Below are 26296 nucleotides of genomic sequence, written 5' to 3' on the forward strand. Positions count from 1 at the left end.
AGCCAGGGAAAGTACTGAATGAGCATATAAACAGTGAGGCATTGTTAAAGTTTGTGTGTGTTTTCAGGTACTTAAGTTGGCCTTTAAGATCTAAACCAGAAAGCAACATCTTTGAAGAACAGCCCAATATCCTCCCTCATGTAGCGTATTCAACTTCTGTAGTTTAGTTTGCTCACTCAATAAAGACATGTAGAAACATGAGTTTACTGACAATTTATGCCTTTTTGGCTAATTCACCCTTAAAATGACTGACAGACTGCAGAGATTCAGGGTCCTTAAAATATCACTGCGACACTCCCTTGATAGGACAGATATAAATCTCCACCGATCTTTGACCAAAAATGGTCATAAGTTAATTATAACAGTAGAATCTAATTTTTAGGCTTCACTACAGCTTGGTGAGGTAAATCTAGCTTTCATTACTAGTTTAGCCATTTTCCAATATTGCTGTATCATTCTGTAGCCATATATGGGCCAAGTTTTTAGACCCGCCTTGTGTAGGAGTTACTGGTGGATTGCTTATGTCCTGCTACAAGGATTTAAGTTCTCATTGCTATTACAGATACTGGCATGTTACAGACCCTAAGTATCACTTGGGTACAAGCTCTGCTTTAGCCCTGCTTCTGGCTGCTTGTGTAGAGGAAAGCAAGCATATGCTAATAGTGGACACTGCATTGGGGGAACAACCATAACAGCTGTTTCAGGAATACGATAATAGGAGATCCATCTATAGAAAAATGTCACGCAAAACCTACTTCTCAGCAGTTTTGGCAATGTGTGTTGTACAATACTTCAACAAATCCTTCTTTATAGCCAGTATTTTACATGGTATTATATGTATTAAGTTTTCTTCCACAAGTAATAGAACAGAAGGTCTTTCTTTTTCTTTACTATTGCATAGTCTTAGGAAAAGGTAGAGCAAATAGGCATTTCAGGTTTCCAGTGCAGGAGAACTGAACACAGGTCACATAATATCTATACAGGATGGCATTTTCTATTTGTTTCCTCCATATTTGGCCACCCAGTCTGTTCTTCCATGTACTGGCTGAATTGTTGGTGGGCGGGTTAAAATATTCATGTTTTTTGCTGCTGAATTGAAAGTAGGACTTGGTAACTGAGCACGAGGAGCTTTGGTTTTCCAGGAATAATCTGAAAGGAACAAGAACTCAGAATTAATTATGACTTAAAAGGTATTTCACTCCTTTACAGATAAAAGAATGCGAGCTTAGAGATGACTTGCGATACTCAAGGATGCTAACACAGCAGGATGCTTTGGTCTCTGATACGCTGTCTATGCTTGCTTTCAGATAAGGTTAATGTTTCCTACAGTTCCTCTATCTTACTAGTAATTCTCATCTACTGGATACTTGTTTTGCAGCAATCCCTTGAGAAAACATTCAGGCTGAAATTCAGTGGAAAAACCAATGTGTATGTCTACAACTCTGTATCTCCTGTTGCAAAACTGCTACAAGAATGGAAGTGTTCTTTCTTCTATCTCAGCTTTTGAAAAAGCATGTAATTATAACATTGATAAACTTACTAAGATCCAAACAGGCTAGACCGAAGGACAGCTTCTGGAGACCCTCTTGTTCCTTTCAAGATTTTATGCCTTTTATTCCTCTCCTGCTTAGCTGAGAACTCCTGGTGTACCTGGTGGCAAGTTCTCTTCATCGCCATTTCCCATTTCTCTATTGATTGCATAGGATCTGTTCCAAGTCCCCGGGTTCTTTTATCCCTTAATATTGGCATCCACCTGGTTGCAGGCACTGGGAGTAGTGCACTACTGTATTCCTGGCCTTCCGACTCAGATTTCCCCTTTCTGCATTTGAGATAGTTACTGCTTCCCCAAGTTTCATGTGATTAAAGTAGTTGCCCTGCTGCAGGGGCTGACAGCTCATGGTTTTCTTCATGTTCGTCACCAATTCTGCCACTTTCCCAAGTCTTTGAAGTCAGTCATTCGGGATATCTCTTATCCAGACTCCTGCCATACCTTACTATTGTTTCCTTAGCCTGCCCAAAGTGTGTCCTGCCCCTTCCATTCCTACTTTTGTAGTTTAGTCTTTTTTCTCTTTCTCATCTTCTTTTTCTTCTATCTAAAACCAATACTGTTTTTTTTTTTTTTTTTAATTTAACATGTTATGGATAAAATGCTTTTTTTGTGTGTGTACCTACTTACCATTCTCTCATGGAAAACCACCTACTTTTGGTGATGTTTTTCAACAGTGCGTTGAACCCATTAAAGAACAAGTGAAGATCAAGACATTTGAAAAGGAAGAATCTCAAGGAACTGAAACTGGGGGTCAGGTCTCCACCTCTTTGAAAACTACTACTGTTCCTTTTTCTTCTAAGTTGGCATTCCCTATCTTTCATCAGCAAGTACAATTCCAGCCTACCCTGTCTTAAAAATGAAGGCCACTTTTCTTGCATCTTGGCATTGCATTTTCCTCAGAGAACTGATCTTTTATACTACATCAATTATTTAAATTACGGCATTAAAACACTTAACAGAACAAATGAAGAGAACAAAAACAACTGAGAGCATAACGTATTTCAGTTTGCATAATACAAAGCAAACGGTCACCAAAAAATGTTAATGTTCAAATATTGACAGATAGGAGATAAAACCTGCCATTTGCTTCATCCTTATCTCTTTCCATGCAAGTCTGCAGATTTTAGGCTAAATATGAGGTTTAAGCAATAGGATTCTTGCTCTTCTCCAGGACATGGAAGAGTCTTAACTGACCCCCATCTGCCAGCCTTTCAGACTTTAACTACACATTTTCCATTTCTAATTACAGATTAACAGTGAATTTATTTCTCTTTGGATTCACCATAAGTAATTCCTTTTCATTCTTACTATTCACAGCAGTCTAGAGGTAGTTGCAGATTTTGTCTATGATCCATGCACTGTAACAAATCAAAACTCTCACTGTTGTGTTTCAGTGGTGAGTTGATAAGATAATGAAGTGCAGCTCCAGCCTTCCCTGGTGGGTTTCTGATCAACTCAGACTCAGAATATGCATACATCTAAGAATATTTTATATATGCATGCCACCTCCTTCCTTCCCTCCCTCTCTCCTCCTCAGAAGTCGCTTGCAAGTTCCTAAGGGGAACAGGTAACTCAAAAGAGCAAGTCAGCAAAAAGACAACATTATTAAGCAGGACCATATATCACATGAGTCTGCCATAGGCCCTTTAGTTAAACAATTCACAATTAGTTTAGGGCCTTGCTATTTCCTCTGAAGTAACTAGAGAAGTGTGCTGATGGGTTTTGGACAACAGCTCTAAATCTTCACTCACAAGCCAGTTTCTTCTGCATCCTGAGCACTTCTGTTCATCTTCTCTGAATCCGAAACATACCAACAAGGAAGGCGCTCAGAATGTCATCCATACCATAGAGGATCCAAGGTAAGAGTTACGTTCAGAACAGATTTCACATTGTTTTTAACTGATGAATGGAACAGTCTTGTAATGTAATGTACAGCTACATCATTACTGTATCATAGCTACTAAGAAATGGTCATTTGCATTCTCTTGTTTGGTTTTTACCTTCTATAATGTAGCAACATTGAAAGTTTCACTTCACAAAGCACTCTTGTGATATTTCATGGGTACAAGAGTAGTGTCATCTCAATATCCACAGACTTACATAGCCAACACAGTGAGATGAAGACACAGTGAAAACCTACCTGACATGACCACTGCAAGAAACCACAGGCCAACTAAATAGGGCCAGTAAATATGAGAGCAAATAATTTTAATTTACTGCTTATACCATATGTGTAACATTATTTGTGAATTTACTAAGTCAATTGATGAAGGTCTTTGCCTTTTTTGAAATGGCTGAGGCCACTGTAAGCATGGATCAGCACCATTCAATTGCATTAAGTGACATTAAACTGATTGAAGACCCACGCCAGACAGTCCCAAGCTACATGAAAGTGACTGTCAAGAAAATTGCTCCAAATCCACTCAAATATAAGGCTCTTTTTAAAACTTGAATTTATCTGTTTTGCATACTTACTAGTTGCTGACTGTACCAATTCCTACTAGCTACATAAATCATGAACTATATTTGTGTCCAATCTACCTGGCCATTTACTATAGAGTTGTGCAGTTACATAGTTTTACAATTCTGCTTAGCCCTTCACCGCTAATGAACAGTAGTTTAGCAAATGGTCCAAATCTTCTAGAGTTACAAAATGTTTGCACCTTTTTCTCTTTTACCTAACAAATGATAGTAGCAATAGTTTCTCTGGGTATCAGGACTGCCTCTAGACACCTACATTCAATTCACTTATGTTAAGAACAATTTATGCCCAAGAATTGTATTTACAAAACTTGAGGAAAAACTTACCGAGGGCTAATAAATCTTATAGGAAACATGGCAAATGAACAATAAAAGGATGTTTCTTACCTGATACAGGTGCACCAAGAGGAGCTAGCTGTATCCGTTGTCCTGCTGATCCAACTTCTTTTTTATGAAAGGAAGGGATATATACTCCTGATGGGTTGTAAGCAGCACCACTTACAAAGCCAGGATTTCCTGTTGACATTACAGAGTTTTAGTATTTTCAGTCGCATTCAGAAAACCTTGCCTACTTCAAATTTATAGTCACTTCAAAGTGTATTTGCAATACCACAAGAGTACCAAGTATGAGTGTTCTTTAAAAACTCCCTACTGCTTGTCTGTTGAAAAAAGTATATATTCATTCTTTGCTTTGTATATTAGTTGGACCCTTTACAGCACCTAACCGACTTGGCTAAATTGCAGATCCAGTACATCTGATCTGCAGTTCAGTGGGAATAAAGATAACAGAGCAGGATGAACATTTCATGAGTACTTTAATTAAACTTAGACCACATAGAAAGGTTTACACTGAGTTTTGGAGAAAGGTACGATTTTACCTTTTACTTACAGCTATTTGCTTTGCTGGAAGCTGGTTTAAGCACTTCAGTATTTGAAAACTAGCGCTCAACAGTACTCTTGTGCTCAACTTGTTCGGCCTACATCTATTGAAAATAATAGAACCAAACTTCTCTTCTGGGAAATGGTGCACTGCTTAAAGTTGACTTTGCTGGTTCCACAGTTAAAGGCCAGCTATAAAAGTCAGACCCAACTACCCTCTTTCTTTAACCCTGGTTATAATTTTATTGTGCCTTGTTTTGGTCCAAATCTTTCTTTAAAGCCTTGAGAAGGCTGACATAACCATCCTCCTTTGAAAGCTGAGAAACGTTGTGCATTTACGCACAAAATTAGTACTGAAATTATTGTCCAATGGCAGAGAGATCTGTTACAATACTTAGACTCCCTGCTCGAAGAAGATTTCTTACCTTCTCCTTGTATGTCATCACTTGGGACAGTGTTAAGACTGTGCTGGCACAATGTCCAGAGAGAAATGCTTTTCTCTAATGCTGTGGTTCTGTATTCAGTAGTAGTAAATTTGTGAACTACAAGGCCATACACAGTAGTTTTAATCTGACCTTTATCAAGTGTGAGCATTTTTATCATATTAATATTCAGCATAGTAGCTGCAGTAAAACACACAGTATCTGATTTGACAGTTTTTCTGTCTCCTAAATCTCTGGCCTCAGTGTGATCCCAAAATGTTCCTCTTCACACAAACACTCCCAGTCCTCTGTGATAATTTCAGAGCTCAGAGCAGTAGATCTATAAGATGTAAAATTGGTCATGTACAAACCCAAAAGGGTATCCTCAGCTAATTACAGCTGTCTTGGGTCATTGCATACCTCCCTGTTCAGAAGCAGTAACAAAAATCATTCAGATAACTCAGTTTTGTCAGTCTTCCTAAACTGTCACTTCTGTCAGTGCCACAAATAGTTTGGTCTCCTTGTGGCTTCTCTGTGTGCAGTTGATGCCAGTCTCCAGCACAGTAAAGAATGACACAAAAGTCCTAGTGAAGAATACAACTTTAATAAAGTATTCTAATAAAAATTAACTTTCTTGTAGTCTTTAAGTTGTTCTTCCTTTTCAGGAACGTGCCTGAAAAACAAAAGCAACACAGCTTTAGTGGTTCGTTCACTTGTCTGTGCATATATACATGCACACACATTCTCTTACTCCCCCAGTTCCTAATTATTTCACTGAGAGTGGTTCGTAGCTCTGACTGCTCAGTAGCACTCCTTAATATTCTGAGGTCTGAAAATAAGAACATGACAGGCCTCAATTAACATAACCTTGAAAAGACTACTTCTGGCTGCTTCTTATCTACAGCTCAGCAAAGCTGCCTATCTGTCAAAAACTGCTCAACCATTTTTTGTTTCTCCTTACCTCTCAAATGTCCAATGTCCTTTGTGAACCCTTCTTCAGGAAATGGAAGAGTGCACCCAGGAGGAATAGTCTGGGTGAAATAGAGAGGTCTGGAGGGGTGATCTTTTGTAGGATGAGAACAAGGGCAGGAGGAAAAAAAAAAGTTCAATATAAACTAACAGAGTAACTACAAATAAAAAAATCCTATTTAAAAGCACAGAATAAATTGTTACTTACCTCTGATCACTGCTGTACAAAAGAAGGGGTTCTTGCTATAAAAGCTTTCATGTGTCAGGTATCCAGCAGGTCTGCCAGCAGGTGTATAGGCAAGCACTCATGGCCATGATATCAGCAAGTGTAAGTGTGGCCCAGGCTGTATTCCTTACCTCAAACAACACACACCTGATTCTTCATAAAGGATAAAGTCATTGAATCGATTGAGCTGGGTAGTGAGTTCAAAAAACCATATGAACAAGTTGCAATGAGACATAGCAACAGGCAGTATGCACTGGAGGGGTCAGAAAGTGGGCGAGAGGTGAAACATTCCAGCAGCTTTACAATGCTGGCAGTGCACAGTGTGTTTAGACACAAACTAGGCTGCCTGGAAACCTGAGTTTCCACCCTCTTACACTAAGGTAACTCCACCAAAATCAATGTAATCACAGCACTATATAAATCAGTGCTACGGAGAATCAGAATGCAGTCAATGGTGCAACTCCCAAGTGCTGTTATGAACAAGCAGGAGAGAGGTATATGCTGCTTCAGGATCATTTCTTCACCATTGTGCAGCAACAGTGCAGTGACATGCTGTGGATTATAATTAGGGTAATAAAATAATTCGCCGTCTTTTAAAGCGCAGTAAGTGCCAACTCCAGAAGAAGTCACAATGAAGAGAGCAAGGTTTGACAAAACAGATTACAACTGAAAATGAAGTATATGATCATCAGGAATCTCCATTATAGGTGCAATTTTTACAAGAAAATATAAAACATAAATATGAAATGTATAAAGAACCAGGCTCTAATTGCTATAAATTACCTTTTGGATCCTCTAATTTTTCATTCAACCTTTCTTTGCATGATAGCTTTTCAATAGGTATAATTAAGTTCTCATCTGTAGATAAGGAAAATGAAAAGAAGAAAAAGATGGAAAGACAGAACTTTAGAAAAAGTGTATGAAGAACTTTGATAGATGAGTGAAAGAAATGAGGGAAAAGAAAGCAAGAAAGTATACATATCTGATACATTTTTGTAACTACAAAGTCTCACTCCTATGTTTTCTCAAGCAGGAAATGTTACTCTAACTTGTTACTTTACAAGGTCCTGTCTAATAATGGAATAAAAATGTGATTTACCAATAATGCAATCACTTTCCAGTCACACAAATACATAAATCACAAGTTTAAGAACTCAGGCGTATCTGCAAAGTTGACTGATCATAACTTTACAATTCTTCATAAATAAAGCATTTGTAACTATTTGCTGTTATCTTACTTCACCTTAGGGCAATGTTGTGGGTGAGGGAAAAAAAAGCATTTAAATAAATTAAGCCTAGTTATTTAAACAGTAAACAGCACAGTATCAACTTTCAATCCTGTTGATATGAAAAAAGAAAACATATATAATTTACACGTGTTGTATTTCTGTGATCAGTGTTCTAGCTATCCTGGTTTCATGTGTGTTTGTCTTAAATGTTGCTACCTCCCCAGTATATATGAAAAATCATATAAAATTTAAGATAATGCTGGAAATCATAGTAAGTATTTTCAAACATACAAAATAATCAGTTAGGTTTTCTTTCTTTAAACATTTTGGTAGATACCCACAGTAAGCCAGTAAGACAAAAGAAGGATTTTTACCATTAGCATTCACCTAATTTTATTTTCAGTCCAATTCAGTAGGTAGATGCCTAGCTTATTGATGCATACCTTTGAAGATAGCTCTTTGCCTTTTTGTGCCTCATTTCCTTGCGAGAATATTTTTTGAATACGTTAATTAATTCTGAGGCACCCAGATACTATATTTCTGAAAACAAAAAGGTACATATGATGGTTGCCTAAAAAAATAAAGTGTCTTTTTTATTCCATCAAAATTCCAATGGGTGCTGTTATTTTTCCTCTCCCTAAAATCTTTTACATAATTTCAGATTAACAACTTACACCTCGCCTGACTGTCAGAGAGAAAAATCAGGCTTCTTGACACTGGAGAATGGCTACTATGGTTCTATTAAAAATAGGCGGGGCATCTGCATGTAAACAAGCGTTCTGAAGTTCTTCTTGTACAAGCACATAAGGCTAGGTAGTTTGCTGGCATTAAAGTATTTGGGAGTGACTCCTGCTAGCTGGACAATGGCTCCAAAGCTGTTAACAAGGTAACCTCCCAAACAGGGTGATGGGACTGTGTATTTAAAGTACAGGGCCTGTTGGTCAGAAGATAGAATTTAGTCGTGAGTTTGATGCTTTCTGCAGTGAAATCTTAGATAAGGCATTTAACTAGTCTTAGTCTTCGTTCTATAAAATGCCAATAACAGTGTTCTTCACAAAACGAAGTACCAAAAGGCACCTTACTGCAAGTTCCTTGCTGAAAATAAGGGGACTTTTCATGCAGCACAGTATTTAGCACGAGGCTGGTAGATTGTTAAAAGACACGTTTTAGAATATTAGGCAGTATTTTTATTACATGAGCACACTGCCCACCGTCTTGTTTTGATATGTGAGCCTGCAGTTTTATAGTGTCCCACAGCACACTGGCCAGGCAGTAATGAGGTCAAACTATTTGCTTAAATTAACACAGTAAAATAATGTCTAAGAGGATTACAGACAAAATTTGTCTTGATGTAACTTTGTAATAGGGGCTAGTCTATACTTCCTTTACGATCTGAAAGCAAAATACATAGTTTATATACGAAGAAGTTGTTATTTTATGAGTTTGTGGTTAAAAAAAGAAAAAAAGTTAGCCTAGAAGCTGAGCCTGATAATAGAAGTTAAACCAGATGGTCTTAACAAAATTAATTAAACAAAGTATGATGAGATATAATGCGACCACTTTTAATTATACTTTTACCTGTAGTATTTCTGTTGAAAGTCACTCCTCCTCCAGTATGTACCAGTGGTTTAGAAAACAACTGGTTGTTCCAGGTGCCATGTGATCCTTCTTTATTGACTGCTACTAAAGAGACACTCTTAGGATTTACACCTTAGAAAGCAAATTATGGAAAACGTTATAAATATGAGTTTTCAAACATAATTCAACCAATGAAAAATGGATATTTCTAGAACACTAAAACAACACTGAATTATTTGTGGTATAATGTAAACACCATTAATATAAAAGAACAATGTCCATTGATGAGATTTTTCATCCAAACCATGAAAACTAGAGACATTAATTTAAGAACAATTCTCTTCATGCTTTCAAAAGAATTTACAAAAGTGTTTTTAGTATAGTTATTTGGTTTCTATAAAACCATAACCTCATTATTGATATTTTTGACTCTCAAACAATTAACACAAATTAAACATACCTATCAAAAACTGGGGTTCTCAAGGCTGAAAATAAACTACTACTTCAAGGAATAATTTAAAAAGTAGGACAAAGAGGTTCTTGTTACTTCAGCATGTTACGAGCATTACAAAAGTTAATGGGATTACACATCATGAAAGCATCTACCAGATCTAGTGGTAACAGAACTAAAGTAATACAGGTAAATAACAAATATGCTCCTTGGAGCTATTATTCTCTTAAGTGCTGAAATTAATTATTTTTTACATCTATGTCTTTCTCATTGAAATCTCTACTAAAAACAGAAAGGTATTAGAAACATGCTTAAAAAAAGATAAATACAGATGAACTTTCCATTTGTGTTACCTTTAGATAGGGAAGCCTCCCCTCGCCCCCCCCCCCTTTTTTTTTTCTTTTGAACTTAAACTCTTGAGTCTCTGGATTGTATTTAACACTCAAGAAGTGATCTCATGTTCAGTAGTCATCACTGGCCTAATGAATTCCTGAGAAGTTAGTGAGACATTGTTACAAAACAACTTGCCTGATAATCAGGAATTCCTCTGTGAGCCACCTAAATTCTCATATATGGATTACAGAAGAAGTCATGATACACTTAATGTAATTGTGCACACCATCATGGCAATAAAGAAAAGATACTGAGGCACCAAGGAAATAATGTGATTATAGAATATATTCTGAATGCTAACTGAAAGAAACATTCCCTTTTCTTTCTCCTCCATCCCATTCTTATTCCTAGCAATTGCATAATTTCATGCTATTTTCCTGATAAAATGATCCAGATTTAGACTAAGCTATATCTTTATTTTTAAGCAGGATGACTGCCTTGGGAAGTGAGTGTGTAAATTCCTAGAGTGCGAGCGGCTGATATTTCTAAACACTTCCTACCAAGAAGGGTAACTGTGCTTGTCAGAACTTTAGGTGCAAAACAACGCAAACCTCTTGATACTGCAAAACTGAGAACTATGTGCTACGTATATACGTATATACGTTTCTTTAGTCCTCAGATGCACTTGCTTATAGTCAATGAGGATTTATTTCTAGGTACCCAAGAGCTATTGGATTCCTATTACTGAGGGTTTTATATACTACTGGTCATAAGAAGGCCTGTGAACTTTTATGGTGTACGGGTAGTGCTGAGCTCCTTTCCGCATTTACATAGCTGGAACCTCCTGTGTCAACTGTGATGCAATATATCCTTGGAAAGGCATTTAGTCCAAAACTTGAAAATTTACACTGGTTATGAAAAGTTAAATTATCCAGTGTGAAATCTAAAGTTTAAATGTACTGTACATAGATTGTTCACAGCTTCTATTTTCCATAATGTATTGACATTTACCCTTACCAGGCAAGTATCTTGATTGTCTTAGATAGTACTGTTTTGCTGATGCGTTTGATCTTCCAGAATCATTTCTCATCAGAACCTTATTTTCCCCTCCTGGCTGGACACAACATGAAGCTTTTGGTTCTGGGACACTGAAAAATCAAAACGTTCAAATAATGTGACCAACAACTCCAGTTCTCAATACCACAAGCTGACCCTAGCCTGAAGAGTACAGTGCTCTTCTCTTATGCTACTTTCATCAGTAGAATTTATTCCCACAAAGTAACAGCCAAATCTCATACTTCATGAGAGTCTGACCTGCAACTTTGAAGAAGAAAGTGAATCCAAGACTATGGAATAAAAGCAAATGTGGGTATCTGTGGCAGAATGTATTACCAAACTTAACGGACAAAGGAAATGAAGTTAGTTATCTGATGTTAGTAAAACACACAGTTTCTTAATAACATGACAAACACCTAAACCATACAGTGCCTGAAAACAAATTTGATTCTGTTTGGATATTACTGGCACTATATCACCACCACAAACAAAGCTGGTCTTTGCATTTTTGCAGAATTTTAATGACTTAAAATTTTAGCAGATTTGTCTTAATCAATCTATAAATCTACTGGACACTGTTTACTAAAAAAAAAAAAAAAGTGATTTTATAATTATAGGACTTACCTAAAAAGACATTCCTTGTTTTTCTTTTCTTTTAACAGTGCAATGCTAGGCTTCTTGGAACATGATATTCCAAATTCAGTGTCATCCAAGTCATCCCAGCTATCCACAGCCTTTACCAAAGTCTGACCCCATCGTCTTCTGCAGCTTTTAGGACCTACTGCACCATTCTGAGGTCCACTACCTGCTTGTTTCTATTTTAAGTAGGAAAAAAATATCTTTAATTCCAATTTATAGTTCACTTCCTGACCACCGCTTAAGAACTTTGAGGGAATTTTTCCCGTTGTGTTGTGTCTGTTTTGGTCATAGTCTCAGAATGATTTTAAGCACAAAACATAACAATAACGTTGGCAGGTATTTTGAGTGTAGCTCTTTTGGACTGTCATCCTTAAATTGCTCAAATCTACCTGAAGTAGTGAAGTTAATGTTCTATTTTCAGACCCAGTTCAGTGCTGAGTACTACTGGTATCTTGCTAAACTCATGCTCTCAACAGTGGTAGATGAACTGTCAAGAAGTAGAGCACAGTGGTGCAGAACGTCCACAGCAATCACGCTCAGGGTTTAGGAGTGCCAATTGCTCTCGGCCCAAAGTGAATACAGCAAACAAAAGAAGTCAGGCCTTTCCTTGACATATTCTTCCAAAGAAATTATTAGATTTTAAAACTGTCCTTTCATCTGACTGTAGTCATCTGACTGCTTTCCAGCATTTTCGGAATGCCTGTTATGATTAACATACTTTATACTGTAGTTCAGTGAGTGTTAAGTGGAAAGCAAAATGAGGATTACAAACCAAAGTTTAATATTCATCCTGCTAAAGATCTTACTGGTTAAATTCTTACAAGTTTAGGAATTGGGTGAACTTTCTCAGGTATCTTTCTGCGTGAGGCAAGTAAAGTTCTCCCTTTCCACTTCTCTGTTGTATACTAATAATATTTTTGTGAATGGTTTCTCAAAGGTCAATAAATGATAGCAGTTGTAACTACATTACTGCATAAGCATGTCAGTAAAGGCTATTATAAAAGAATATACATGGTTGTTACAAGCAATCCATTCTTCTGATTTGCTGTAAAATTTCAGGAAGCGTCCATTTACATCCTTAATTAGCCCCTAAAGTATGACAATTTTCAAGGCATTGCCTGGTTGAATATAGTTAAGAACTTTTATTAAAACCACCTAAGTATTTATTGAAGAAAACTTACTGGCGATGAGTTTTTATTGATAGTTGGAAAAAATGGTTGTGCCTGTGGCTGCTGCTGTTTTGGTATTGGCTGGTTAGCTGTATTCTGAGGCAACTGAATTTGCTGGAGAGGCTGGTGGTTAACCTTTGACAGGGGCTGTGGCTGTGTTTTGTCAGGTGCATCAGGTGAAGACAGAGGTTCCGGCATGGATATACCTTCCAGTTTAGGTAAAGCTGGCTTTGTCTCTGTTGGCTGAACTGGTTTAATAGGAGTCTGCTTCTCCAGATGCTGTGGAGGAGGTCCTAAAACTTGGCCAACTTGAAAGTAAGGGTACTTCAAAGCCTGGAGAAGAAGATAAAACATACTAATTTTACTTCAAAAAGTTGATTTTGGTAACCTCATCAAGGATGTAAGCAGGTTTCTGAAGCATTTGAGCAAGCTGTGCAGCACAGATGCAAGATAGATGCATAATGAGATCATATGAAAAAAATGTGTATAGATAACTGTCAGTTCTGTATTTTAAACTCTTCCCATCTTACAATTTTAGTAAGATGGATTCACTTGTACATGTTACAGCAGTCATGTCCTTTCTTTCCCTCCTTTACTTCTAGGTTTTGTGGAGTCTGTGTTTGGAGGTGCATTTTACATTCAACATCATTCTACAGTCAGGCAGTAACAAATTTCAGTCTTAAAACAGGTAGTCTCCACTACCTTTACCACATGCTTTATTACACGTTTCCACCGCTAACTATGTTTGTCAACAGCTTTTGTTTGTTTGTTTAAAAAAACCAACCGCCCCCCCAAAGTGTGATGATTGCCACTTAATATTAATGTATGGGGTCTACAATTAGAGGATGTTAGGGAACAAAGTTTCTCCTTCATTTTCTTATCACCACCTTTCCCTGCTTTTGTTTTGCTTTGAAGTATATTCACTGTGCTTGCTGTGCCATCATGCTATTTATTAGGAAATTACAATGTCTGTCTACAGGCAGACCTGTTCTTTTTCTCTGACCTTTTCATGTCCACCACTAGACACACAGCACAGACATAGCTTACTAACACAGCTCCTCCTATGTCAAAACGACACACTCTTCTACACTACCCCTTGTGGGTAGGATCCTACTCTTTGTTAGTTCTCAAAGAGATGTTTTGCCTCAGCTGCACTTGAGAATTGCTGCCTTTGTACTTAAGCTCTCCCTTTCAGCTGTGGATTACACAACTGCTGCAGCTGCTTCCTCAACAACTCACTTAGGCAAAAGCTGGTTATTCGCTTTCATAAAGCACCATGCAGTATTCTGTGTAGAGATACACAGCAATGGAATACAGTTAGATCTCAGTGACTGTAACAATAGATATGCTTTATAAAGTGGAGAGAAATGGTTGCTCTACTTGGTACCATCTGCTTAACCACTTCTAAATCACTTATATTACACCCAACTTGGATAACTTGCAATATGTCCTTTTTCTTTCCCAATTGTGTTCCCCTTTTATACCTTCTAAATAGGATTTCATTAGGCATGAATACTAAAAAAAAAAAAATATTAAAAATCAGTAGAATGTAACCATCTTCGGTACTTGAAATATGTTTTTTAAAATTAACTTGGAGAAAAACTGTGATCTTTGACCTATTGGTATGTTCTTCACAAAGTTCTTTCCTTATCAGTTAGTAAAGTTTATGTCCCATCTCCAAGTAAAATTAATCCTTAGCTCTTCCATACTGCATTTCATCTGCAGCTTCACAAAAAGCAAAGCTTAATTTTCAATATCCCCCTTTGCACAGAGGGGGGAAGGCAGCAGAATTGACTTATAGTTACAATTCAGGAAACTTGCACCTCAGATTTTTCTCTGTCCTGTACAGAGAAAGTTTTAGAATATGCCAATACAGAAGACAACATTGCAGAAATAACTAAAGAGTTTATGAAGTCTGCTGAGCCAGGTTCAGAACTTTCTCTCCTCACTCCTCAGTCTCGTTCCTACTAAAATGTTCAAAATGAGAAGGAGTTTCTCTGGCCATCAGTATTATGACAATCAATTGGTTTCTGCATCAATTTTTTAACAATGCAAGAAAATTCAGACTTATACTTAATCATTCAGGTGCTCAGACCTGACTTGCTGTAGGTCTCTTCTTTGGATTCCAGTTCAGCATATCACTCATAAGCTGTATTGCTTCATTGCTTGCATTTGGGATGAGAGTTTTTAGGCTTATAGGGACACATTGTGGGAAACGGAAATTCATGGCAGAAGCAAGGTGGTATCCTTCTGGCCAGTCACTCTGTTTCAAAGGAAAGAAAAATGAGTATCAAAAAAGAACAAAGACTATCTCTCTTTGAGGTATTAGATCAAATTTTATTTTATGCAGCTTGAGTCATGCTTGGTTTGCACAGCTCCTTCCTATATAGTGGAAAAGCAGCATTCCTAAATTCCATTACAATTATTACACCACCAGTGAATGCATCAGTCTCCAATGGCAGTCCTCAAGCTCTCCTGTATGTAAAGGTGGAATCATCATTGTGGATACCACACTTGGATATATTCTGTCAGAAGGAGAAGAGAGTGCAGCAGTACCAGCAGCAGTACTGAACATCCCATCTACACAGAAATGAGCTCAAACTGCTGACTTCAACATACCTTATTTATGGGACCAGTAGAGGTGCTTCCACACAGCATACCATGATTGTGTAACCATGATGGAGCCTATATAATGTACACTGATTCCACCATTGAGACAGTCAATGATTAAATTACAACTAGACACTACTGCAACAGAAAAAAAGCCATGACTGCCAGATGAAACTTTTTTTTGGGTGTTTTAACTTTCCAAAAGTAAACCCTGAAGTCCTTTGTATCATTTGAATACAGAATCATAGGATTATCAAAAACATCAAGTGATCATCTAGACCATGTCCTGGTCCTTTCTTGACAGTTGTTAGTCTCAAAAAGCTTCCCACTTCTGGCACTCCACAACCGCTCTAAACAGTCTATTCCAGAACTTAATTCTCCTCAAGATTAGAAAAATGCAGGTTTCTCTTACGACAATAAAAGATCATTGCTGAGTGTGTTATCATCCATTAATACCAAGAAGGACTATTTCTTTCTTCTCTCTAGAGCAGCCTTTCTATACATTAGAAGGCGTACTACTTCTCCTTTCTTCCAGTCTTCCTTTGTATAGGCTAAAGAAATTAAAACAATTGAATTCCTGGGTCTAGGCTTGTTAAGGTTTTCTTCTTTGGAATCTGATTTTTATCTCTTGAAAGGCAAAACTTTAAAGCGGGACAGAAAGATTAGTTCATAAGTCATTGGACAATACTCCTTTCTCTACCCACTGGTATAGTATTTGTCTTTCTTGCAACAAAATACTGTTGACATACAATGCACTATATAGCTCCTACATCCTCTTCAACAGATGTGTTGGATGGATAGTTATCCCCAGGTATTTATGCAGCTGATTATTCCTAAGTACAGCACTCTACACACTACTAAAAGAAATTTTATAAAATTGGAGATGTAGCTTTGAAAAAGAAACTTGGAATTCTAATCTTGTCTTCTAACATACTCAGTCCTTCCCAACCTGCTATCTACCAACTTAAGTAACATCCATTCCATCAGAAGGCCTTTAATACAACTTTAAAATTTCATCAGATGCAGAACCACTCAAGAGTCCTATTCACTCTATCTTTCATTTTGAATGCAGACCAGTAAAGTTTACTCTCTGAATGAGGCTTTCAAAACAGGTATGCATTTATCATGCAGTTTGTTTATATAAATATGCTGATGAGAATATTATGAGGGACAGCGTCAGAAACCTTACTGAAGGTAATGCATATATGTATATTAGTGCTTCTCCTCTATCCACAAAGCTTGTTACACTGCTACAGGAGTAAATTGGATTGATTTGTTAGAATTTGGTCTTAAGATATCATGTTAGCTATTACTATTCTTTTTATGTACAACAGTTTTAGCTCTGTTAATACCGTCTACGGTAATCAAAGAACTCAAGTATAATTATAAACTACGTCTGGTTAAAATAAGTCTCAAGAATTCAAGTGACTTCCTATTCTACCTCAAAGAAGAATTTTTTTCATTTAAATTAATGGAGATAGGTTCTTTCCTCCTGTGCTGTATCTCCTTTATTGGAGTTGGTGACATTCTGTCTGCCAGAGGCAGTGATAAAGGAATGATTTCGAAGGAATTTGGAAATGTTTAAAGTGCCATTGCCAACCTTCAATTAATGAAAATACATTTCATTAATCTCTCCTTTTCAGATCATCAGCAGCTTTTTCATTAAATTGGCATACTACAAGTGTACTTGAATGGTGCAACTCACTGCTTATAAATAAAGCAACATTTTTAAACAAAGCAACTTCATTTATAAAATAAAGCAAAATAGTTGCCTGTCACTATTTTAAAAACCCAAACTAAAAGAAGTCATTAGTATGGTTTTATGGACTTAAAGAATGGAAGGCAAATTGAAATGAAGATAGCTTCTGGACATAATCCCTGTAATTCCTTATTGCAGGATAATAGAATAAATTAAAATATATGTCTGAAAAAAATACCATTTGTAAAATTTTAATAGTCTGGTTTTGCAGAATAACTACTTATGTTTTTCAGAACGCAGGACAGTACTTTACTTATGCATTATTTGTTGTGATAATTCCTATCATAATATTTAAGTACTCTTCTTACACAGTGATCTCCCTGAAGAATGCCTTAGAATTGTCCTAAGGAGATAAAATTCCCAAGTCTGCCCAGCAGCTGACAGGAGCACAAAGGGACTAAGTACCACTTCCTGATGCTAAACGGCTGACTTAAAGAATGGAAGGCAAATTGAAATGAAGATAGCTTCTGGACATAATCCCTGTAATTCCTTATTGCAGGATAATAGAATAAATTAAAATATATGTCTGAAAAAAATACCATTTGTAAAATTTTAATAGTCTGGTTTTGCAGAATAACTACTTATGTTTTTCAGAATGCAGGACAGTACTTTACTTGTAACAAATGCATTATTTGTTGTGATAATTCCTATCATAATATTTAAGTACTCTTCTTACACAGTGATCTCCCTGAAGAATGCCTTAGAATTGTCCTAAGGAGATAAAATTCCCAAGTCTGCCCAGCAGCTGACAGGAGCACAAAGGGACTAAGTACCACTTCCTGATGCTAAACGGCTGACTTACAGGGTCTCTAACCCTTAGGGTCTGTTCAAAAGGCTACAGTTTTCTCTGAAATACTCAGTTGGTAATGCTCTCTGTTTTCCCAAGCAATCAGCTTGCTAGACAGGGAACGACAGAGTGTAAACAGTCATGATTTGGTTCTGTTCAACTACATATATGATAGAGGAAACCCACAGCAGTTGTCTCTGTGCTGCTCTGCTACTATACACAGTGGAAAATCTCTCTGAGCTCCCTGCACTTCAGCACTTGTTCATGCTATACCCTGAAAATGTTCCAGAAGCTAGTATGTTCTCTCTTTCACAGACACTCTTAATATACACCAAAATGTTTTTCTTGCTATCCTAGACTTGTGAGCTGCTTAAAAAACTTCTGTGTTTGAAAACTCAAGTCTTAAAATACTGCCCATATGACACATTATTTCTGATGCACAATTGTCATAGCAAGCACTGTTTTTACACATCCCAGCAATTTTCACTTAGTCCTCTAGATACAGTTTTCACTTCCACAACTATCATCTATAACTTCCCACCTCTAACCTTTTACTCTCTGCTCTGTCATGAGTCTGCACCTGTTTCTCAGTATGTTCTCTTGGATGTTTTCCCATCACTTCAACCTCTGTGTGTTCCTAGCTAAGCTTAATCTATTTCTGTTTTAAGTTTTCTATTTCTCAGTTGTCTATTGATAACAGCTCCTTTACTGGACAAGAATTATGCTACATTTTATATTAGTAAAACACTACTGAAAGTTATGTTTTTCTTTCCCACCCTTAGGTTTTACAGATCTAGAGACTCCGTGTTCAGTCAGTTATTTCACCAAGTTCTGTTTGTGCCCATAAAATACTGATATACATCTGCCATCTCTACCTTATTCTCAAAAAAAATTTATATTATATGGCCTTTTTTCAGTTCATTCAAAATTTTGAAGGTAAGCCTATTCTTTCCTTTCATGTTCATATATCCATTTGCTAAACCAACTTTTTAACTGAAGTAAATAAAATTGCATATATTTTTATATGCCCGACCCAAACCTTCCTTGTAACTTTAAATAGCATTTAGCCTGTCCAGAAAATAATTGAAAATACTTGTTTCCTCTCTGATATACTGCACATTTTTCCTCCATTACTTTTTATTGCTAACAGTATTTACAAGAGTTCTGTGTTTGAGATCAAGTGTTTCCTTTATGCTTTAAAAAAAAGAAAAGCATAATTTGTCTTATTTGTGGTATCTTCTGCAAGCTCCAAATTCTGGGTGCCAGCCTAGTAGAATTACACTTTCAGGAAAGGTAAGCAAGTTGGCTGTGGCAAAACAAAATCCTAGGAGACTTCTGATTTTCTTTCCAATATGCATAGCTTTAAATAACTAAATTAAACAATTTTATCGGGCTTCCATCAGAAGAGATCAAGGCTACACATAATAGTATGACATAGAACAGATGCTAATATACAATAAAAGACTAACATTATGTGCCTTAATGGAAGCTTAAAAAAAATACAGTTGAGAAAACCTTAAGTTTGCAAGAAACTTACCAAACAGTAATTTATAAGTATGTTCCAAACAAGAAGTAAGGTTCAATGTTTTATAAGAATTTTTTTTTTTAAATAAAATTGTGTGAGCTTTTTTAACTCTTACCTTCTTTGGAGTCCCTAATACTTGGCAAATTTTGAAGATTTCATCTACTTCACTTGTGCCTGGGAAAAGAGGTCTTAGTGTGTATAATTCAGCCATTATGCTGCCAACTGCCCACATATCAATAGGTGAGCTATAGATAGATGACCTTAGCAAAACTTCAGGAGCACGGTACCTATGAGGATGCAAAGAAATAATAGAGAAGTTAAAATGGTAAGAGAAACGTAATTAGTTAAGATAAGGTATTAACTACTTAATATACTTACCACCTGGTAGAAACATAATCTGTATAAGGTGGTTGAGATCTTAGTTCTCTAGCCAAACCAAAATCTGCTATTTTCACAAGTTCTGGTCCAATACAGAGAAGATTTTCAGGCTTCATATCTCTATGAAAAAATCCTATGGAAGACCAGAGAGAAAAGAACGGTGAATTATTGTGTCATCACTTCTTAAACGGCAACCTCTATTAGAGTAATCCAAAATTTACTTTGGGATGTTTTGTAAGAATATAGCTTTTTTTGGGGTCTCTTTTCTTTCTTTTAATTCACCATAAAAGAATGGTAACCCTCTCCCAGCAAGCACACATATTTTCCCTCCAGTGATTATTACACCAGGTGTTCTTAAATTAACAACTGTAAACTGTCATTAACACAAAGGAAAATGAATTGGCTGTTGCAACAATACCAAATAACAAACCAATTTCAGAATGAAATCTTCTGCAAAAACTACAACTGCTTTGTTAGTTTTCAATAATGGAAAATTGAGCATCTGACACACTTATTTGGTTTATAAAATTTCTTAAACAATTTTTAACTAGTTTATTTATCATTGTGACAACAATTTGCAGACACAGACATACAAAAGATATCAGAATTCTGCTCAGGAATGCTAATATTAGTAATGCAGGCACATAACGTTTCTTTAATGCTTGCTGTTGGCTTGAGCACCTATATACCTGGACAGCAGTTAAGTCACTATGCAGATCAATTCTGCTGTCTAATTGGTACACACAGTTGTTATATTATAAATCAATTTGATTGAAATCCATTTGCTACAGGGGATTCTGCATGCAGAAACTGACAACCACTGTAAGACATTGGCTGAAATTATTACAGCAAAATGTAAATGTTCAAATTTATCATACCCATCATTCCCAAACACAGTCAAAAAAACCCCACTAATATTGTAACTTGGAAATGGCAGTTTTTCTTAAATTCTTATTTTCCCATTTATTCATGTAGAAATGAAGGAGGAAAAAGAGGATGCCAATTATCAGAGAACAATGTGTGATCTTGATCAGAAAGACATGAAACGGCAATTTCTGAGTATTTGATAATACTGAACAGAACTGATTATTTATTCAGATTCATCAAGAGGCCTCGCTAGGGTACATGAAAGCCAATCAGAGATCACTGGGAATGTTGGTTCTTGTTTCATTTTCAGCTAATGTTTTGTTCTCTTTGGAAAGTTTTAAGGATACCAATGTGATGTGAAATACAAGTACAAAATAAGAGTTAACCAAGAGTGTAAATTACTCCTACTAAGCAAAGGATCTTAATACCAGTATTTCAGAATGCAGTTTGCAGACAGATCTTAAACATGAGCGTGAAAGTTTTGTAAATGGCGCGGAACTTTTTGTTGTTGTTGTGTGCACACAGTAGACTGTGCTTGTAATTCTTAGAAAAAATCCCATCTCTTAAAATATTTAAATTCAGATTGTATTTGATAAGGAGACTGTTTGAATTTCTTAGTGAACAAGTTATTTTAATATTTTTTTAGATGGAGGGTATCATATTAGTTATAGTATCTCAAGACAGGAGAAACTGCCATCTGTAAAGTATCAGTGCTCCTTAAATAGATCATTTTGAGGAAACAGAAACGCATAGTAGAGCACAGCATACAAGTTTCTTTAGTTTGTTTATTCACCTGGTAACTAAGGTGGAGAAAAGTACTGAACAGTGTATGAACAATATCCAATGCTTTCAAAAAGAAAGAGGAAAATCTGATTACAGGAAAACAAAGTGTAACTTCAGGTATGGTTTAAAAATGCACCATACTTGAAACAGGTAAGAATAATTTTTATTAGAGATAATTAATAGCCTTTGCTATATATTTTTATTCATGTTATTACTGTGCATTATCTTATTTTCTAAAAAAGTGCTACACAGTTAAACTCTAGTATGAAACCTACCGTGTTTATGGATAAAAGCTAGCCCTTGTAATATCTGATACATCATGTTTCTGATGACTGACTCGGGGAACAACTTGTTTCTGTGAAGAAACAGATTAACAACTTCACATAATTTAAAAAAATTAATGTATTTTCAGAACAAATGTGTTTCTTCATTTTGCACAACACATCATGAACAGATGAAAACAGACCTGCCAAGTCTTGAGCACAAAGACAGATGCAACTAGCTCTCATCTCAAGACTCGCTTGCTACCAGGCCTTAATTTCACTCACTCTAAGCGCTGCAGAGGGACTTCTCTGCAGAGAGGTTCATGATCCTATCTCTCTAGAAGCTGGCTGGCCAGCTGTGTGCTTGCCTATATGAACATGGAATGTGCAGTAATGCAGCACGGAAGAGACCGTGCAGCACAGCACTGTGGTAGGTGTGTTACCCAGTGGTACCCCAAAGAGAACCCTGATTGAGAGCAGTGCTTCTCAGCTCTAGGGTAAGTAACATTGTGCTAACATCGCTAGCAGCTATCTCAGGATGCGAACTTCAGTGCTTTGCACATTAGGAGATAAATGTGCATAACAATGTCTGAAGGAAACACACGTTAAAGGCAAAAGAATTTGGCAAAGAAAAATGTTATTGAAAACACAGGTCCTATTCCAAAGTCCACCTTGCAAGCCTTGCTATGTACTATTTGTCCAAGATTGCAACATCACACAGTTAGTCCATATACAGGTCTGTCTTATGAGCATGCAGGTACATGCAAATGACCATCCCCACCTTAACCCAAATCCATGAGCAAAAGCAGAACAGTGTTTATCCAATCCTTCATACATTACAGTGAAAACTAATAAAGAAACTAAAGTATTTGGAATTTCTCTCATGGCTCTACACACCAGAGACATGCAAACTATCATGTTAACAACTGAACGAACTTATTTCCAAAAGCATTACAATCTGCAGTATTGTAATGCAGAGCAATGCAGAATTCTACCCTCAGATAAGCAGGTGCAGCAACTCCTGTTCACATCAGTGGGGCTGCAAGAAGAGCCAGAAACAGAAATTCCAATGTGTTCTTCAAGATAGCATAAGAATCATTAAATAAAGCACGATAAGCACACTGCTTGTTCTGTGAAAAAGACATACCTGTCCTTCATTAACTGATAGAGATTTTCCTTCATGTATTCAAATACAAAATAAAGGTGGTCATTTTCTCGTATGACTTCTTTCAATTTTATTACATTGGCATGATTTAGCTTCTTCAGAGACTGTAATAAAGCAAAACATGGCTTCAGATAACTCAACAGTAACTTTGTTTCCTTACCAGAACTGAATTTTTCATCTGAAAACGTTTCTGGCAGAATTTACAAAATGTGTCCATCTGATAGTCCATATTTATCTTGTAATCTGTTTCAAAGAACAACAAAATAGCTTTTTAAATTAATTTCAAAATAAAAGCAGCAACGATATTAATAGTAATTTAAAAGTTCTATTTCTAGGGATTACATCATAGCTGGAAAGCAGATTAACACAAACCCCTAATCCCCTACGATGAAAGACCATCCTGAAGCTGTAACAGCTCTTGCTCACAGAACTGAGTAAGAAAACCCAGCATTTTTTTTGCTATGAAACTTCCGTGACCAATGATTCTCTTACAGGTGTTCTTTTTGGAGATACTGACTATGTCCTATGTCCAAGAAGTTAATTATGGATACCCAACTCCTTTTTTAGTGAATTTTGTGTATACAGAAAATCAGATGCCTGAAACATGGGATGACTTGGAATTTAAACCTAGGATTTCAAGTGTTATTCTATCATTTGGCTAGCCAAAACTCACAGTGCTTTCTACAAATGCCCCAAATACAAGATGTAAGGACTGGATATACACCTAGAAATCTGCCAGTAAAATGAAAGTGCAAGATGGTGTAACACAGGAACACACACACACAAAATCGATTTCTTCATCTTCTCTCCCAGCCAAGAGGCTTGGCTAGGAGACATGGCCACTGTTTGAGAATAGTGAGATATTCCACAAAGCAGCAGGAGCTCTAGGAATGCCAGCAGCCCATGGTTTTGTGGAATCTGTCACACCCATTAACAGATTTTGGCCTTATGCTTGGACAGCGTAGATGCCCTTTTCCTTCATGCAAACCTAACCAGACACTTACTTATAAATGGGTTATGTTCACCACTTTACCTTGACTTCTCTCAAATTCATACATTCATCCCATGAATAGAACTTCCTTTTCATTCTGAAATACATGTCCAAGATAAAGGATTTTCAGTGAACAGTACAGAATGCTTTTAGAACAAAAAATCTAAACACGTTATCTTCCAAGTGTAGCATTAGCTGTATTTTGAACTCAATTTAAAACCTTCTAGAATACCCATCAGCAACATTATTAAAAACAAATTCAACTCTTAGAATTGCTGCAAACATATTTTCAGAGGAGTAGTTAGGCAGAGAGACAGTGCTACTCCAAGTTATTTATAAAAACATCAGGCACACAAAATCCTTTTGTATCATTTGAATTGTGCTCTTAATAACAAGGAAAGCAACAGTGACACCACACAGAAAACATGGATATTTCAAACCAGAAAAATCACCTCTTTGTTCTTAAGTTGCACATTCTAGGAAAACAAGAAAATTAGTATTTTTAAATCTGCAAAGTATCTTGACTGCTTAACATTATAATTAAGCATCTGACTTGATCAGTCATTTTTACAAGCCTGTTCCAAGGTATTAAATACCAAATTAAATTGGTTTCATTTTTTCAACCACTACTCATACACACATACAATAGTCTCTAAACTAATTCTTATATGTAACAGTGTAATGAATTTATTTGTAAGTCTTGCATAGATACAAACATGGATATGTGGTGCTGCTCAGATTTTGGGAGGAGGTTGTGAATGTCATGTTATTTGCTGTGTTTCTGTAAAGTTCTAGTGCCTAGAGCAAAGACATTTAAACCCAAGATTTTAATTTAAAATAACTGTATCTTCAACCAAAACTGTCCCCCCTCAAATCCCAAACTTAAAAATCACACAAAAGAACTCCAAATCCTGAAATCACGAGAATGAAAAACACTTCCCACAAAATGTTGGTCCTTTTGCCTAAAACTAATGAAAATATTCAATTGCATTTTTTTTTTTTTAGCTTAGATTAATATTATTAACTTAGGTAACAGTACTAGCAGTATATGGAGAAACCAGAAATTCTCAGAAATTGTTAAAACAAAAGTCAGTTCATTATATTACAATTATCTTTCTACAGTAAATCCATAAATGGAGAAAAAAAAATCTCAGCAACATACAATTTCTGGTATTTCAACTTACGCTTTACATCCTGCTTGAAATTCCATAGGAATACAAGGGGAACTTCCCCACTCCTCTAGTACAATTTTTGTTGTTTTGTAATAATCGTTTTAGGCAAGTATGACAACACTGATGATTACGCACAACACAGCTTCATTAGATCCAAGGAGACAGCCTTTATTTACCTGACCAGATTGTTAACTGGTATTTATGATTGTAGCAATATCTGAAGCTTAATGCAGTGCCTAAAAAGATTTGAGGGTGGGTGGGAAGGTATTTCAAATCTAGCCCTTAAGATAGGTAGTCTTACAATTCATATAAATAAACAAACTCCCTAATTAATCAACTGCACATTCAGATTTGCTTTTCCTTTGGTGTTAGCCTAACCACATTTTTAGAAGGAAACATGTTCGAACTGAACAAAAGCAGCACGCAATTTTGTAAGCCAAAATAAATCAGTAACTTATACAAACTGATGCGTCTATTGATCTCTTAGCTGAAGTCTGACCCATGATCACCTTGTTAAGCATCTTAATTAAAAAAAAAAAGTTAATTCCTTTTTAAAGAACAGGGACATTTTTTTCTATTCTACAGAGATGGCAGACAGCAATAACATTAAAAATGAACACTTTTAATATTTTATAAGTACCTTTACTGAATTTAGATGTTACTTACCTTTTGATAGCCACAAGTTCTCCTGACTCGTTGCTCTTCCCCATCAACACACTGCCATAGGTGCCATCACCTAGTTGCTTCATGATTGTGTAACGGTTCATTTTTTTTAAGACCCAGATAGCCAAAAACTTACAAAATTCTAAATGCCTTCTGTTTTATTAAAGAATTCTATGCTCTTTGATTTTCTTAGAGAAATCTTCCAGGCTGTTTTATGTTGATGAATGTCTTCTCATAACAGAGCAGGATATTCACTAGTCTTCTCCAAATTACAGCTACTTTGAGATCCAGATATAAAATTTAAGAAACAGAAGAACATGGTCATTCTCACATAGATCCTTTAAAAAAAAAA

General features: G+C 36.3%; 1 protein-coding gene across 4 annotated transcripts; it reads right to left on the reverse strand.

The window, feature by feature from the left end:
• Positions 1–978: 978 nt before the first annotated feature.
• MAK (male germ cell-associated kinase) lies at positions 979–26296 on the reverse strand. 4 transcript variants are annotated; one of them, XM_010296501.1, is made up of 14 exons: positions 25948–26296; positions 24152–24206; positions 23101–23222; positions 21966–22045; positions 20041–20173; positions 19778–19949; positions 15077–15244; positions 12994–13314; positions 11798–11964; positions 11135–11265; positions 9334–9465; positions 7310–7384; positions 4418–4546; positions 995–1149 (listed from the first exon to the last, which is right to left on the reverse strand). In XM_010296501.1, exons 1-14 carry the CDS (start codon positions 26046–26048, stop codon positions 995–997), a joined length of 1941 nt encoding a protein of 646 aa, XP_010294803.1. In that variant the 5' UTR covers positions 26049–26296. The 4 variants fall into 4 exon arrangements, with proteins under 4 accessions (XP_010294805.1, XP_010294804.1, XP_010294803.1 ...); XM_010296503.1 differs by lacking the exon at positions 7310–7384 and having other exon boundaries at positions 979–1149; XM_010296502.1 differs by lacking the exon at positions 7310–7384 and having other exon boundaries at positions 979–1149; positions 11798–11988.

This window comes from Phaethon lepturus, unplaced genomic scaffold (assembly GCF_000687285.1).
Source record: "Phaethon lepturus isolate BGI_N335 unplaced genomic scaffold, ASM68728v1 scaffold44321, whole genome shotgun sequence".
Classification (NCBI taxonomy): domain Eukaryota; kingdom Metazoa; phylum Chordata; class Aves; order Phaethontiformes; family Phaethontidae; genus Phaethon; species Phaethon lepturus.